The sequence below is a fragment of the Haliotis rufescens genome, unplaced genomic scaffold (assembly GCF_023055435.1).
Source record: "Haliotis rufescens isolate VD_foot unplaced genomic scaffold, xgHalRufe1.0.p SCAF_6, whole genome shotgun sequence".
Taxonomy (NCBI): domain Eukaryota; kingdom Metazoa; phylum Mollusca; class Gastropoda; order Lepetellida; family Haliotidae; genus Haliotis; species Haliotis rufescens.
This window is the reverse complement of record NW_025964334.1, coordinates 52,253,460-52,268,829: the sequence shown is the minus strand read 5'-3', so window position 1 is coordinate 52,268,829 and position 15,370 is coordinate 52,253,460. Positions and strand designations below refer to the sequence as shown.

The 15,370-nt window shown below is 41.5% G+C and overlaps 1 protein-coding gene across 2 annotated transcripts in view; it reads left to right on the top strand.

Moving 5' to 3' along the window:
• Positions 1 to 14,319, top strand: part of LOC124138211 (xanthine dehydrogenase-like) — a 68,912-nt gene extending 54,593 nt beyond the window's left edge. For both annotated transcript variants that reach the window (XM_048386247.1, XM_048386248.1), the window contains 13 exons: positions 429 to 507; positions 1,696 to 1,810; positions 2,253 to 2,333; positions 2,886 to 2,995; positions 4,082 to 4,195; positions 4,909 to 5,070; positions 6,082 to 6,210; positions 8,927 to 9,057; positions 9,938 to 10,066; positions 10,922 to 11,045; positions 11,675 to 11,771; positions 13,009 to 13,116; positions 13,859 to 14,319. In XM_048386247.1, the coding sequence (XP_048242204.1) occupies positions 429 to 507; positions 1,696 to 1,810; positions 2,253 to 2,333; positions 2,886 to 2,995; positions 4,082 to 4,195; positions 4,909 to 5,070; positions 6,082 to 6,210; positions 8,927 to 9,057; positions 9,938 to 10,066; positions 10,922 to 11,045; positions 11,675 to 11,771; positions 13,009 to 13,116; positions 13,859 to 13,935 (1,456 nt within the window). In that variant the 3' untranslated portion in view covers positions 13,936 to 14,319. The remainder of the gene's footprint in view (positions 1 to 428; positions 508 to 1,695; positions 1,811 to 2,252; positions 2,334 to 2,885; positions 2,996 to 4,081; positions 4,196 to 4,908; positions 5,071 to 6,081; positions 6,211 to 8,926; positions 9,058 to 9,937; positions 10,067 to 10,921; positions 11,046 to 11,674; positions 11,772 to 13,008; positions 13,117 to 13,858) is intronic.
• Positions 14,320 to 15,370: the final 1,051 nt, after the last annotated feature.

The following is a 15,370-nucleotide window of genomic DNA, read 5'->3' as shown; positions in this document are numbered from 1 at the left end:
GCTGACTTGGTTGATGCATGTCATCGATTCCAATTGCTTGGATCGATGCTCATGATATTAATCACTGGATTGTCTGGTCCAGACTCGATTATTTGCAGACCGCCGTCATATAGCTGGAATATTGCTGAGTGGCGCGTTAAACAACAAACAAACCAAACCAAATCGATTATTTACAGACCACCGTCATACAGCTGGAATATTGCTGTGTGCGGCGTAAAACAACAGACCAACCAACCGAACCAACTATGTCGACTTATTAATACTTCATGATTCGTTCATCACTGCATTGTCTTGTCCAGGCCCGGCTGCTTGCAGACCGCCGTTATATAGTTGGAATATTGTTAAAATTGTTAAACAACAAACATATCCTATTTCATATATCATAGTTGGTTTCGAATTTTTCTCGATGTTTGGTTCACATTTTCCAGACCTGTCCGCCTGGCGATGAACTTCCACACCAACATGAAGTCAATCGGGAAACGCTACCCTTTTATGGCGGATTACACGGTGAGACTTTGATGTTTCAGTAAATAGGAGCAGACAATTAAATGGCTATGAATATTGCTAAAAGCGGTTTGAGAATCATATTCATCATAACTGTTGATCACAAGCACGTCTTTGATTTACAACAAACAAACCAAATCTTTGATTTACTCTGAGCAAATAACGGTAACGGCAATCGCACCTCGTCTGTATTGTTGGTTGGTTTGTTGTTTAACGCCGCACTCAGCAATATTCCAGCTATATATGATGGCGGTCTGTAAATAATCGAGTCTGGACCAGACAATCCAGTGATAAATATCATGAGCATCGATCCACGCAATTGGGATCGATGACCTGCATCAACCAAGTCAGCGAGCCTGACCACCCGATCCCGTTAGTCGCCTTTACGACAAGCATAGTCACCTTTTACTGCAAGCCTGGGTTGCTGAAGACCTATTCGACCCCAGAATCTTCACGGGTCCGTCTGTCTTGTACACTCACAGTATATAATATAGAAAAGAAATACGTACACATGTTTGTCTAAACGCCTTTGAATAAATCAGGGAAGGGACCCGAGAAGATCCGGGGTAGAATAGGTCTTCAGCAACCCATGCTTGCTGTAAAAAGCGACTATGCTTGTAAGAGGCGACTATCGGGATCAGGTGGTCTGACTCGCTGACTTGGTTGGTGCATGGCATCGATCCCAATTGCGTGAAACGATGCTCATGATATCAATCGCTGGATTGTCTGGTCCAGACTCGATTATTTACAGACCGCCGTCATATAGCTGGAATATTGCTGAGTTCGGCGTTAAACAACAAACAAACAAACAAAACAAACTTGAAGTTATAAGCACAATATATGAAGAACCATGAGCTCGCATTGTTTTACATGTATATTTATTTTAGCAATATTCCAGCAATATCACGGCGGGGGCCACCAGAAATGGGCTTCACACATTGTACCCATGTCGGGAATCGAACCCGGGTCTTCGGCGTGACGAGCGAACGCTGACTTGGTTGCTCCACGTCATCGATCCCAATTGCGTGAAACGATGCTCATGATGTCAATTACTGGATAGTGTGGTCCAGACTCGATTATTTACAGACCGCCGTCATATAGCTGGAATATTGCTGAGTGCGGCGTTAAACAAACCAGCATTGTCCGTGTCGTCCAGGCAATAAAGGCATCGATCTATATCACTGTTGCCAGGTCGGGGTGACCAATGATGGGAAGCTGAATGGAGTTCAGATGACGGTTTACGCCGACTGCGGCTCGTCACCCAATGACTGCGCAATGGGCAGTTTCCCACCATGGATGGATAGCGGTAACTACCCTCATCTTTCAGAAACAAAGAATATATAGGCATCTAAGATAATTGCCGTATTGTATTTTCATTTTCATTGATGTATTTCTTATCCTAAGATACTAATGTGCCTTCAAGATAATCACTAGTTCTTCGTTAGTGCTTTGTCAGAACAGGTGTTTATTTCTAACAAATATACTATTTACTCTGTCAAAGTAAAAGAACGAAATGCTCCTCATCTAATTGACTTTTTAGCGGTCTGCAATACACGACCTGTAGTAGCAAAGAGATTTAATACTATTGGTCTTGTGATCGACGATTTGATTTAAGGTCAGTGCTTCTAATTTGCAACGTTTAATAGTGGCGATGTATTGATATTGCTTTAAAATATGTTGTAAAAGGACACCCTTGCGCGATGAGCACCAAAAAAAGACATCCTATGGCAAAGTGTTACATTTTGCAGCATACAACTGTCCAGCTTGGGATTTCAAACCTGTTGCTCTGAAGACTAATCTCCCAACCAACACTGCCTGTCGATCTCCAGGTACGACCATCAGCAAATATTTGTAGCCATAATTCATGTTTCACCGACCCGTGAAGATCCGGGGTAGAATAGGTCTTCAGCAACCCCTCCTAGCTGTGAAAAGCGACTATGCTTGTCGTAAGAGGCTAACGGGATCGGGTGGTCAGGCTCGCTGACTTGGTTGATGCAGGTCCTCGTATCCCAATTGCGATGGTCGATGCTCATGATGTCAATCACTGGATTGTCTGGTCCAGACTCGATTATTTACAGACCGCCGTCATATAGCTGGAATATTGCTGAGTGCGGCGTTAAACAAACACACAAACAAACACAGATTGCACAAGACAATTATCAACAGGTTATTGTTCGGTTGGGGCATAAGGCATCGAACAAACAAACACTTCCTTTGTTTAGTGGCTACCGGTAGAGCAGGACTTGCTTACCGTTTTGACGAACACCTGGTCCCTTTCACTAATCCATTCATATAATGTTCATCATTATTTTGCCAGTTTTGGCAAAATAATCGAGACAATTAGTCTCTGGCGTTGACGTTTTGAATTTACTGCCCACCAGGGTCGAGTCCTGCCATCTTCATCACGGAGTCAATTCTGGACCACGCAGCCAAAATCCTGAACAAAGACCCATTGGAGTTCAGGAAACTAAACCTCTATGAAAACGGCCAGGTGAGTAATGTCATGTTGGCTTAACCTATCGCCATGTGTCTTTCAGTGTCAACTCAATCAGTATAACCAGGTCGATAAGTCGTTTTCAATTTCTGGTACCGCCAAAAAGCGTCTTAGCAAATATCTGTCACTCATTCACGGAGTCCCTAAACAAATAGATGAATAATATCCGCTTTACTTTTCTTACCTTTGCCCTTGATTACATTATGGTGAGGTGAGGTGAAATGGGGTTTGACGTCGCGTCCAAGATTATTGCACTTATATAGCAACTTATATAGTCCGGACCGATGCCGATTTATAGTGCCAGTCCACTGTGATACCATGCCGCATGAATACCCCACTCAGAAACAGAATACTGACTAGGAGCCGACCAGTCCTTGTTTTATCCCCTTAATGTCGAGCGCTAGACAGGGTAACAACAAGTACCATCTTTTAACGTCTGTTGTCATGACGCGGCCGGTGATCGAACCACGTAGGCGGTGATTAAATGATGGGTAAAAACGAGTGTCCAAAATATCATGCGAAATAATACTGACAAGTCAGTAGCGTCAAGCTGTTCTTCGTCAGTCCAGGTATAAATTATTATACATGCCCTCGTGACATTACGACCCATCTAACCTCGACTAACGGGATCGGGGGGTCAGGCTCGGTGACTTGGTTGATGCATGTCACCGATCCCAATTGGTTCGATGCTCATGATATCAATCACAGGATTGTCTGGTCCAGACGCGATTACTTACAGAGCGTGGTCATATAACTGTAATATTGCTGAGTGCGGCGTTAAACAACAAACCAACCAACCAAATCTTTCACATATATTTCTAATTTTACGTAGCCGTTTGAATATAGGAATGACTGCAATTTTGAAGCGCTCATACCACTACATTAAGATATCATCCTTTGGAACAAGTGAGTGCAAGGCTCCGGTCCACAAAGCGACCTTAGCATTAAGACTGCCATAGGTCCATATCTGTTTTGTGCTATTCACCCAGACCCCAAAACCTTAGTGAACAGAGTACAGATCTAATTTGCGAGGATGTCAAGTAGCTTGTATATACGAACTACATGTGATTTATTCTGTCACAGACAACTGCCCATGGAATGCTTCTGAAATACTGCACGATCAAAAATATGGTGGCCCAACTGGAGACGTCAGCCGATGTCCAGGCCAGGAAACAACAAGTTGCAGCTTTCAACCAGGTACATGAGTTTCTTCACTTTGTAGTGAAAAAGAAACTAGAGAAAACTGGGGAGGAAAGTCCGGAGTGTTGCAGTTCTCAGACGTTTACCACTTTGGTGAAACCAACGAGCACAGGTATGGTGCTGACAAACCTAGAAACATATTCGGGGTGAGCAGGGACTCGACCCACAATCATAGGTTTCTGGCCCAAGGGATGCAAGTCTGCGCAGCGAGTTAGAGCGCAGTAGAGGTATGGGTCACCCGTGTCTACTTTTGTGAACGGTTGCCGTAAAAGGCGACTATGCTCGTAGTAAGAGGTGACGAACGGGATCGGGTGGTCAGGCTCGCTGACTTGGTTGATGCATGTCGTCGATCCTAATTGCGTGGAGACCCGTGAAGAATCCGGGGTAGAATAGGTCTTCAGCAACTCATGCTTGCCGTAAAAGGCGACTATGCTTGTCGTAAAAGGTGACGAACGGGATCTGGTGGTCAGGCTCGCTGACTTGGTTGATGAATGTCGTCGATCCCAATTGCGTGGATCGATGCTCATGATGTCAATCTCTGAATTGTCTGGTCCAGACTCGATTATTTACAGACCGCCGTCATTTAGCTGGAATATTGCTGCGTGCGGCTTTAAACAACAAACACATTTTGTGAAAGGTAGATCGTTTGGCCACCGAACATCAATATTTTGAGACGATTATCTTTCTTTCTACATTTTAATTTTACCAAGGCCAACAGATGGAAGAAGAAGGGTATTTCGGTGATGCCTCTGCGCTTCGAGTTGAACTTCACACACGCCAAATATAATGTTTATATGACTATATACAATGGCGATGGATCCGTCGCCATATCGATCGGCGGTATCGAGAATGGCCAAGGAATCAACACAAAGGTCAGTCGGATGATTATCAAAGTGCTACATGTGTTTGTGGGTATATTTCATAATTGAGGACACACGTGCACGAGTATATTTGTCATATTTAGCGATGACAATGAATATGCACATTTTCAGTCAATGTTAGCCTTGATATTGTTGTTACATGATGTTACTAATAATCGACATTGTAGGTTGTTGCACATTTAAAACCTTTGTTGAATTGTTGCGTTTGGATTATATTTACATCTCTCCTTGGGTTAATGTTCACCAATATTACGTGCCAAACGTTTTACTGACCTTTATGTTTCAATATGTAGGATTTCATCCTCCACACATTACATAACCGACCCGTGAAGATTCCGGGGTAGAATAGGTCTTCAGCAACCCATGCTTGCCGTAAAAGGTGACTATGCTTGTCGTAAGAGGCGACTAACGGGATCGGGAGGTCAGGCTCGCTGACTTGGTTGATGCATGTCATCGATCCCAATTGCGTGGATCGATGATCATGATGTCAATCACTGGATTGTCTGGTCCAGACTCGATTATTTACAGACCGCCGTCATATAGCTGGAATATTGCTGAGTGCGGCGTTAAACAACAAACCAACCAACCATTACATAACCAAACACAATATTTAAGTTTTACTTTCAGCTCATGTATCGTAAGAACTTTTTTGTTTTCATGTTTTGATTCATTACTTACAAGCCAGTCGTTCGAGGATAAATAAAGTTTGAACGTCAAGAGTATTGTACTTATATAGAGACGCGCGCGTGTGTTAATCGTGTATATATGTCTCTGTGTGTGTCTTTCCGAACTAGTCCAGACGAATGTTCTAGCCCTTAGTCTCTTAGTTCTAGCCCACTGAGATACTGTCCGCAGTTTAACATGAAGTACGTCTCGATGGTTCGATGTTCAGTGTTCACACTTAGAAAGCCGTTATACATCTGAAAACATGGTAATTATGTGAACACACTTTCAGTAATTGTTTGTAAAATATGCATAATGGGTTATCTTTGTTCATGACAGATGATGCAAGTCTGTGCCTTTGAGCTTGGCATCCCCATGGATACGATCAAGGTGAAAGCAACTTCATCCCTGGCCAACTCTAACTCCATTACATCCGGTGGCAGCATCACCAGCGACGTGAACGCATTGGTACGATGTGCTGGTTTATAAATCCACCCTTCTCAATTCGACAACACACATAACAACATCAGCATTGGGCCTGTTTGTACATACACATATATACATATATATATATACATACACACACACATACACACACACACACATACATATATATTTAGAACATTTTGACATTTGGTCACTTCTATACTGGATAATATAGCTTTTGATATGCGACTCAGACTGCAAATGACCCCTTTAGACAACTTTTAATTATCCTACGTCACCCGTGAAGATTCCGGGGTAGAATAGGTCTTCAGCAACCCATGCTTGCCGTAAAAGGCGACTATGCTTGTCGAAAAAGGCGACTAACGGGATCGGGTAGTCAGGCTCACTGGATTGTCTGGTCCAGACTCGATAATTACAGACCGCCGTCATATAGCTGGAATATTGCTCAGTGCGGCGTAAAACAACATACCAAACCAAACCGAAACCTTGTGGTTGTCGCATGTTTTAAAAAAAATTTAGAAATGATACCTATCTGAGAGTAGCATGGACAGAGACAGGTGTTATGGAATATGTTTAGGCATATATTCAAGATTGAGTTTCTTTGGCGTTGATGTGTAGAAGTTACCAAATAGTCGACAACAATGATCTCACACCAAAATGATCTTCTACTAGTGTCGAGGGTCCTGACCAAAATGAAATTAAAATAGACTTAGGCAGTGTACATGGGTTAAAAGTAGTTTTTTACCCTTTAAAAAAAGTTGACATCAATATAAATCGCTGTCCAGTCAAGGAAACAAGATGGTTTCCCCTCGGCGTGACTAAAAGTCCAGTAAATACAAATACTTAGCTTGTTACATAGATACATGAATAGATTAACTAAATAAAGTTTCCTAACACTGTTACTTTATTAATTGGATGTCACAATGACACCTTTTGGTTGCACTCATTAGGCGTGACGTTAATATAATGATATACATGAAATACATCGAACTTCAACCTTTCACTCAAAATCCTACTTACAGGATGGTTAGTTGGTTGGTTGGTTGGTTTGTTTAACGCCGCACTCAGCAATATTCCAGCTATATGACGGTGGTCTGTAAATAATCGAGTCTGGACCAGACAACCCAGTGATTGATATCATGAGCATCGATCCACGCAATTGGGATTGATGACATGCATCAACCAAGTCAGCGAGCCTGACCACCCGATCCCGTTAGTCGCCTTTTGCGACAAGCATAGTCACCTTTTACGGCAAGCATGGGTTGCTGAAGACCTATTCCACCCCGGATCTTCACGGGTCGAGACAACTAGTCGTAACCAGTAGTGCGAGAAGCAAACGTAAAAGAAAACAATAGGCGATAAGCCGTGGAATATTAAATAGTATTAAACTAGTATAAAATATATCCGGCAAGACACGTTTTCAACTCATTCTTTCATTTTAAGATATTTAGATACTATATCCAAATACCTGATGTTATAGTTTTGTGTAGACCACCGAAGAGATATAGGATACTGTTATTTTAATCGAAATTGAAGTCTTGACAATTGGATTAAGTAAATAGCGAATGACACATAAAACTGGTATACATGAGGGTATTTTTTTATAACAATATATTTTGTTCCCCGGCTTTATATCACAAACTTTTTATTTACTGAAAACCATTAAACAGTCAATTGTCACTATTAACACAACATGTTTTGATGTTTGGGTATTTTCCACAAACTATTCATCGTTATCACCACTGCCAACAGACTATTCATCGTTATCACCACTGCCAACAGACTATTCATCGTTATCACCACTGCCAACAGACTATTCATTTTGGGCATATATCTGAACAAACTTTCATTTAAAAAACTCTTCACCCCCTTAAAGGGGAAGTGTACACGCAAAAATCACTTTCTTTCTTTTTCTATACAAAACACAATTTTAGAATGAGTTAGTATCTGTGTTTGAAAATATACACTCATTTTTTTCACAGTGAAAGTAGGAAGCTCACAATAGTGTGAAAATGATATGCCGTTATGAGGCCTTCGTTTTTCAAGCTAAACAGGCCTGAGTTATCCCCCTTAGATTATGACGTAATTGGTGCCATTTCAACCAACTGGGTCCCTGTCTATTCTCAACGCAAAAGATATCAAGTACCAGTTTGCGGTAAAACAACATGGCCTACGACACACTCCGGCGCAGTGGTGACTCAGCATAACACTATGCTTGCTGGCATCTGAGACGCTAGAATCACACACCTGTACCTACACCACGTGAAGCGGCTCTAACAAAGCATGATGACGTCATAATGTTTATCAATTGGCACCAATGACGTCATATTGCAAGGGGCATAAGCCATGGTGTTTTTGCTATGGATATAGAACACTTGGTAAATGTGAAAAATATAATAGTTTTAATGCGAAAAAAATGTTAATTAATTGTGATATTTTTATATTTTTGTCTATGACATTTCTAGGTTAACATTTTTAATGTGGAAAAAGTACAAGAAAAATAGGTTCATTTCCGTGTGAACTTGCCCTTTAACCTTTCTCAATACACGCACGCACGCACGCACGTCTATAGATTGCCAATTTGGTACGTTGATTAATTCAAAGATTTGAATATGTTGAAAAGTTCCTTACTGTCTCTTGATTCTGTTACCATTAATTACTTCACGCAACATGTTTGGCAACTTGCTAACGCTTGTCCCTGATGAGAATAACGTATTTATAACTTTAACATCTACAGGGAGTCATGCAGTGCTGTCAACTATTAAAGACACGGATGGCTCCGGTCAAAGCCAAGATGACCAAGCCTACCTGGCAGAAGCTGGTTGCTAAGTGCTTCAGCGAAGGGGTGGACTTGTCAGCCAGTTGCTCGTAAGTCGCTAGCAATTTTATACAAATGGATAAATACAAATAGATTTACATCTGGATATATCTATAACATTATGGAAGCGAAGTTATGGTATAATTGCTTTGCTAAATTGAATTTGAAACACTGAACTGATTAAAGTGCTTAAGTGCACATTGGGCAAAGAAGTAGAATAAATATGCTTGGTCTAATATCTATGCCGACTATGCTTGTCGTAAGAGGCGACTAACGGATCAGGTGGTCAGGCTTGCTGACTTGGTTGATGCATGTCATCGATACAAATGGCGTGGATTGATGCTCATAATATTAATCACTGCATTGTCTGGTCCAGACTCGATTATTTACAGACCGCCAAAATACAAACATAATTTTACGACTCGCATTTTTTTTAAAGTGTCAAAATATAAATTCAAATTGCCTACACATATATAGAATTTTATGTTACTGATTTAACAGGCGACTTGTATGTACCTTTTGTAAATCTGTCACTGTACTATTGGCCTCAACGCCAAATAATACGAATAAAATGTCTGTCTGTCTGCAATCCGGAAGGTACTTTGGACAGAAACATATTTAACTTCGTAATGTTAGTAACCACCCCATTCGCCCTGAAAGCTTTATCATGTGTATTTATGCGGGGTACATCTATATATAATGTATCTTCCTCCACTATTTTATGGGGGCGGTGGGGTAGCCTGGTGGTTAAAGCGTTCGCTCGTCACGTCGAAGACCTGGGTTCGATTCCCCACATGGTACAATGTGTGAAGCCCATTTCTGGTGTCCTCCGCCGTGATATTGCTGGAATATTGTTAAACGCGGCGTAAAACCATACTCACTCAATCCACTATTTTATGAATGTCAGTGTACCTGTATTGCTTTCAACAGCACGTACCCCTCTGGGGACTTCTCTGACTACAACATCTACGGTGTAACGTGCACAGAGGTCGAGGTAGACGTTCTGACCGGGGAGAACCAGATCAACAGGGTGGACATCCTGTATGACTGTGGAGAGAGGTGAGATCAACAGAGTGGACCTTCTGTATGACTGTGGTGAGAGGTGAGATCAACAGAGTGGACATCCTGTATGACTGTGGAGAGAGGTGAGATCAACAGAGTGGACATCCTGTATGACTGTGGAGAGAGGTGAGATCAACAGAGTGGACATACTGTCAGACTTTGTAGAGAGGTGAGATCAACAGAGTAGACATCCTGTATGACTGTGAAGAGAGGTGAGATCAACAGAGTGGACATCCTGTATGACTGTGGAGAGAGGTGAGATCAACAGAGTGGACATCCTGTATGACTGTTGAGAGAGGTGAGATCAACAGAGTGGACATCCTGTATGACTGTTGAGAGAGGTGAGATCAACAGAGTGGACATACTGTATGACTGTTGAGAGAGGTGAGATCAACAGAGTGGACATCCGGTATGACTTTGGAGAGAGGTGAGATCAACAGAGTGGTCATCCTGTATGACTGTTTAGAGAGGTGAGATCAACAGAGTGGACATACTGTATGACTGTGGAGAGAGGTGAGATAAACAGGGTGGACATCCTGTATGACTGTAGAGAGAGGTGAGATCAACAGAGTTGACATCCTGTATGACTGTGGAGAGAGGTGAGATCAACAGAGTAGACATCTGTAGGACTGAATGATATTTTAAGTATCAGTCTAAATATTTGTTTCGTAAACCACAACATTTTGCCGCAATGTATGTCTTCTGCAAGGCCATTTCTGATTTTACAACAGTCTGAAGAAGAAGAATATTTTGCAAGAATTATTGTACTGTGTACGAACACTCTTTCAAGCGTATCAGGGAATGATATACGTTTGCAATAGTTAAATCATTGTTTTATCTCCCTTGGTTCAGCATGAATCCTGAGATTGACATGGGACAAGCTGAGGGTGGGTTTGTGATGGGTCTTGGCTACTGGATGACCGAACAGATGATCTTTGACCCCAAGACTGGCACCGCCCTGACTGATGGCACATGGGTAAGACGTGTCTAGGGTAGGATTGGTACATTGTGTCACGTGGCAGAAATATCGCAGCAAATGAAACATCACAAGTACCACACACAGATGTTTTTCTTTCAAAATGGATAAAAAAGTGTGAATTACGTTCATTATCCACAATAAAAAATATAAGTTATTCAGGTCGTGATAACATGGTCACAATATCATCTTTATATGCAAGTGGGCAGCCTTTTGCGACATAAGTATGCTCCTGACGCAATGTGCTGGCATTTATACTGATCTTTGTTTGTGTTTAATATTTCTCTTTTGCAAACTAGATAGCTCTTAAATGTTAATTATTTATCCCTTACAACAGTTAATGGGATATTAATTAATTAATATTCAGTAAACTACGGTTATAACGAACTCAAAAAGACCATTAATTTTAGTTCGTTATAACCGAAGTTGGTTAAAGGCACATATACAGCCTATATACAGGAAATGGACGTGACCCCAAAACAGTTCGTTATATCCGTCAGTTCGGTATAAGCGTGTTCGTTATATACGTAGTTTACTGCAGCTTAACTAGTTTCATCACATCTTTAAACTTGTGATAGCATTGTAGCATATAAGTTTATGTGGCTGACATGAGATTCTGTGTTGCGCAGGAATACCTGCCCCCACTAGGAAAGGACATTCCTATCGACTTCCGTATTCAGTTCCTGAAGAATGCCCCCAACCCACGCGGTGTCCTGAGAGCAAAAGGTAAATGTCAGGCACTGTATGTAGCAGCCCTGACTATATCAACATAGGAATGTTGACTACGTGTGGATACCACTGCATGCAATTACATAAATGTCAACCACTGTATGTAGCAGCCCTGACTATATCAACACAAGAATGTTGACTACGTGTGGATATCACTGCATACAGTTACATAAATGTCAACCACTGTATGTAGCAGACCTGACTATATCAACATAGGAATGTTGACTACGTGTGGATATCACTGCATACAGTTACATAAATGTCATCCACTGTATATAGCAGCCCTGATTATATCAACACAAGAATGTTGACTACGTGTGAATATCACTGCATACAGTTACATAAATGTCATCCACTGTATATAGCAGCCCTGACTATATCAACATAGGAATGTTGACTACGTGTGAATATCACTGCATGCAATTACATAAATGTCAACCACTGTATGTAGCAGCCCTGACTATATCAACACAAGAATGTTGACTACGTGTGGATATCACTGCATGCAATTACATAAATGTCATCCACTGTATATAGCAGCCCTGATTATATCAACACAAGAATGTTGACTACGTGTGGATATCACTGCATGCAATTACATAAATGTCAACCACTGTATGTAGCAGACCTGACTATATCAACATAAGAATGTTGACTACGTGTGGATATCACTGCATACAGTTACATAAATGTCAACCACTGTATGTAGCAGACCTGACTATATCAACATAAGAATGTTGACTACGTGTGGTTACCACTGCATGAATACATTTCGCGAACACGTGGTATCATCATTATTTTGATGGGGATTCATGATCGTATGCTCATGATAAGGTTTCAAATACACCTGATGGTTTCGCATTGTGTACATTCACATGAAAGTTCAAAGTACATGGAGTGATGTTTTAAGTGAGTGAGTGAGTTAATATTTTACATCGCACTGGCAATATCTTAAGCCACATAGTGATGGGACATGTTATTGAATACCTGCCGAAAAAGGACAGTAAAATACTTTGATAGATATCACATATTGAATATAAACCATACAAACTAATTCAAAGTTGAGAGACGTATTACCATGATGAACCACCGACTAACTATCTACCATGATATGTTTTTATTCTCCCTTCACACTAGTTCACTTGTGTATCCTACTAACACCAATCTAAAATACTATGTTAACCTGCCGCTGCTTCTTTTTCACATAAATGATCACGATGGTCTTCTGTTTCAGCTGTAGGCGAGCCGCCCCTGGTCATGGCTACATCAGCGTTGTTGGCTGTGAAACACGCCATCGAGGCTGCCAGAAAGGAAATATCAAAGGACACATTCTTCCCTCTGGGTATTACCCTCTACATTTGCCAATGATATGCCACCTACATTTTGCAAGCGTAATATGTTGCCAGTGTCATAATATAGCACTTTGCTTTCTTTCATCTAAAAGTGAAAGTCTTAAGACACATGCATACCTTCTCTTAAGGGATAGATATTAAACCTGGTTTGATGTCTTTAATTGGGATCTTTTAAATGACATAAGGTCGGTCAAATAGACACATATGGACCCGTGAAGATTCCCGGGTAGAGAAGGTCTTCAGCAACCCATGCTTGCCGTAAAAGCTGACTATGCTTGTCGTAAAAAGCGACTAACGGGATCGGGTTGTCAGGCTCGCTGACTTGGTTGATGCATGTCATCGATCCCAATTGCGTGGATCGATGATCATGATATTAATCACTGGATTGTCTGGTTCAGACTCGATTATTTACAGACCGCCGTCATATAGCTGGAATATTGCTGAGTGCGGCGTTAAACCAACCAACCAACCAACCAACCAACTATCTATTCTACCTAACGATCCACAGGACATCAATCCCGAACTTGTTACAGTTCAAGTGCTCAGGGGGGTGTTGGGTAGCCTCGTGGTTAAAGCGTTCGCTCGTCGCGGGGAAGACCCAGGTTCGATTCCCGACATGGGTACAATGTGTGAAGCCCATTTCTTGTGTCCCCCGCCGTGATGTCGCTGGAATATTGCTAAAAGCGTAATACCATCCATACTCACTCATTCAGTCAATTTCTGTCTTTGTAGATGGTCCAGCAACGGTGGAGGCTATTCAGACGGCATGTCTAGTCGACACCAGCCAGTTTGTGTACGGGACATATTAGTACATGTAGATCAGCAAACCACAAGGCCTTATTCACCCGATGTTAGAGGCGCTCAACGTTGTGAGAATCCAAGATGAGGGCTATGTCAACCTGATACCGAACACACGTGTTGCCCGACCAACCGCGATGTATATCATTCGACTTAAGCAACACACATCAACCAACAAAAGGATACAGATCAGCCATGTCAACTTGTTTCAAATAATATTTCATCTTTAATATGCTTCAGAATGACATAAAAACGTTAATTCAATCCGGGGTATAGAATAGGTCTTCAGCAACCCATGCTTGCCGTAATAGGCGACTATGCTTGTCGTAAAAGGCGACTAACGGGATCGGGTGGTCAGGCTCTCTGACTTGGTTGATGCATGTCATCGATCCACGTAATTGGGATCGATGACATGCATGCCAATCACTGGATTGTCTGGTCCAGACTCGATTATTTACAGACCGCCGTCATATAGCTTGAATATTGCTGAGTGCGGCGTAAAACAACCAACCAACCAACCAACTTTTCCATCATGCGTGTGAATTATCACGTTGAGATAAACCTTTCTGAAGTGTAAACCAATGTTATTCCGAATCATTTTGTTGTATTCTAAGCTGTGTTACACTGACTCATCCGTCTTGTTGTAAATCACTTACTGGTACCTGCATGTTCATTCACAAAATGGAGCCGTGCATTAATCCAACCTCTCTAGATGATACTATTTTCTTACATCCAATATGATCATTGACATGACTTGGCCGACCTCAATACCGTAAGCGATTTTGTCGTTATGTTTTCAGCTCTGTTCTTCAAAATATATTTTAATATGAATCTTGTAATGTTATCCTAGGTGAAAACATATCAATTCAATTGTTTGCAAAATGTACATATGTCACATATTGACATTCCAGACATTTGATTGACTGACTATCTTCGCATTAATTTATTTATCTTCCGATGATTGGGAACGTCATGTTTCTGTACAAACCCAGGAGAGCTGAAAGCCTACTTATGTTTTGATGTGTTTATTTCTTCTTTCATGAATAAACAACAAATGTTGTTTCTTCTGGTTGTTTTTTGTTGTTCCTGAAACGTGTCTGTTGGCCTGGATGAAAGTGTTCAGTATCACAGATTGTATGGCCTCCCTGTCTAGCAGGAGTTGAGGAGGACAGTGCCACTGGAGCCTCTGTTCCAGACATGAGCAGATCAAGACTAACATCACAGCCATCTTGGAACGTTTCTGAATTAGCCTCCTCATCCAGAAGACTACCATTGATTGTTTTCTCTTCTGCATTGCTTTTCAAAGAGTCTAATTCCAATTTCCCTTCCCCAGTGACTGCCTTTGGTATTTCTCCATCATCTGAGGGTCCATCATCATGTTTATGAGGTTCCCCCGATACTTCATTGAGCAGAGTCACACCCTCTCCTTCTGCCTTTGGTATTTCT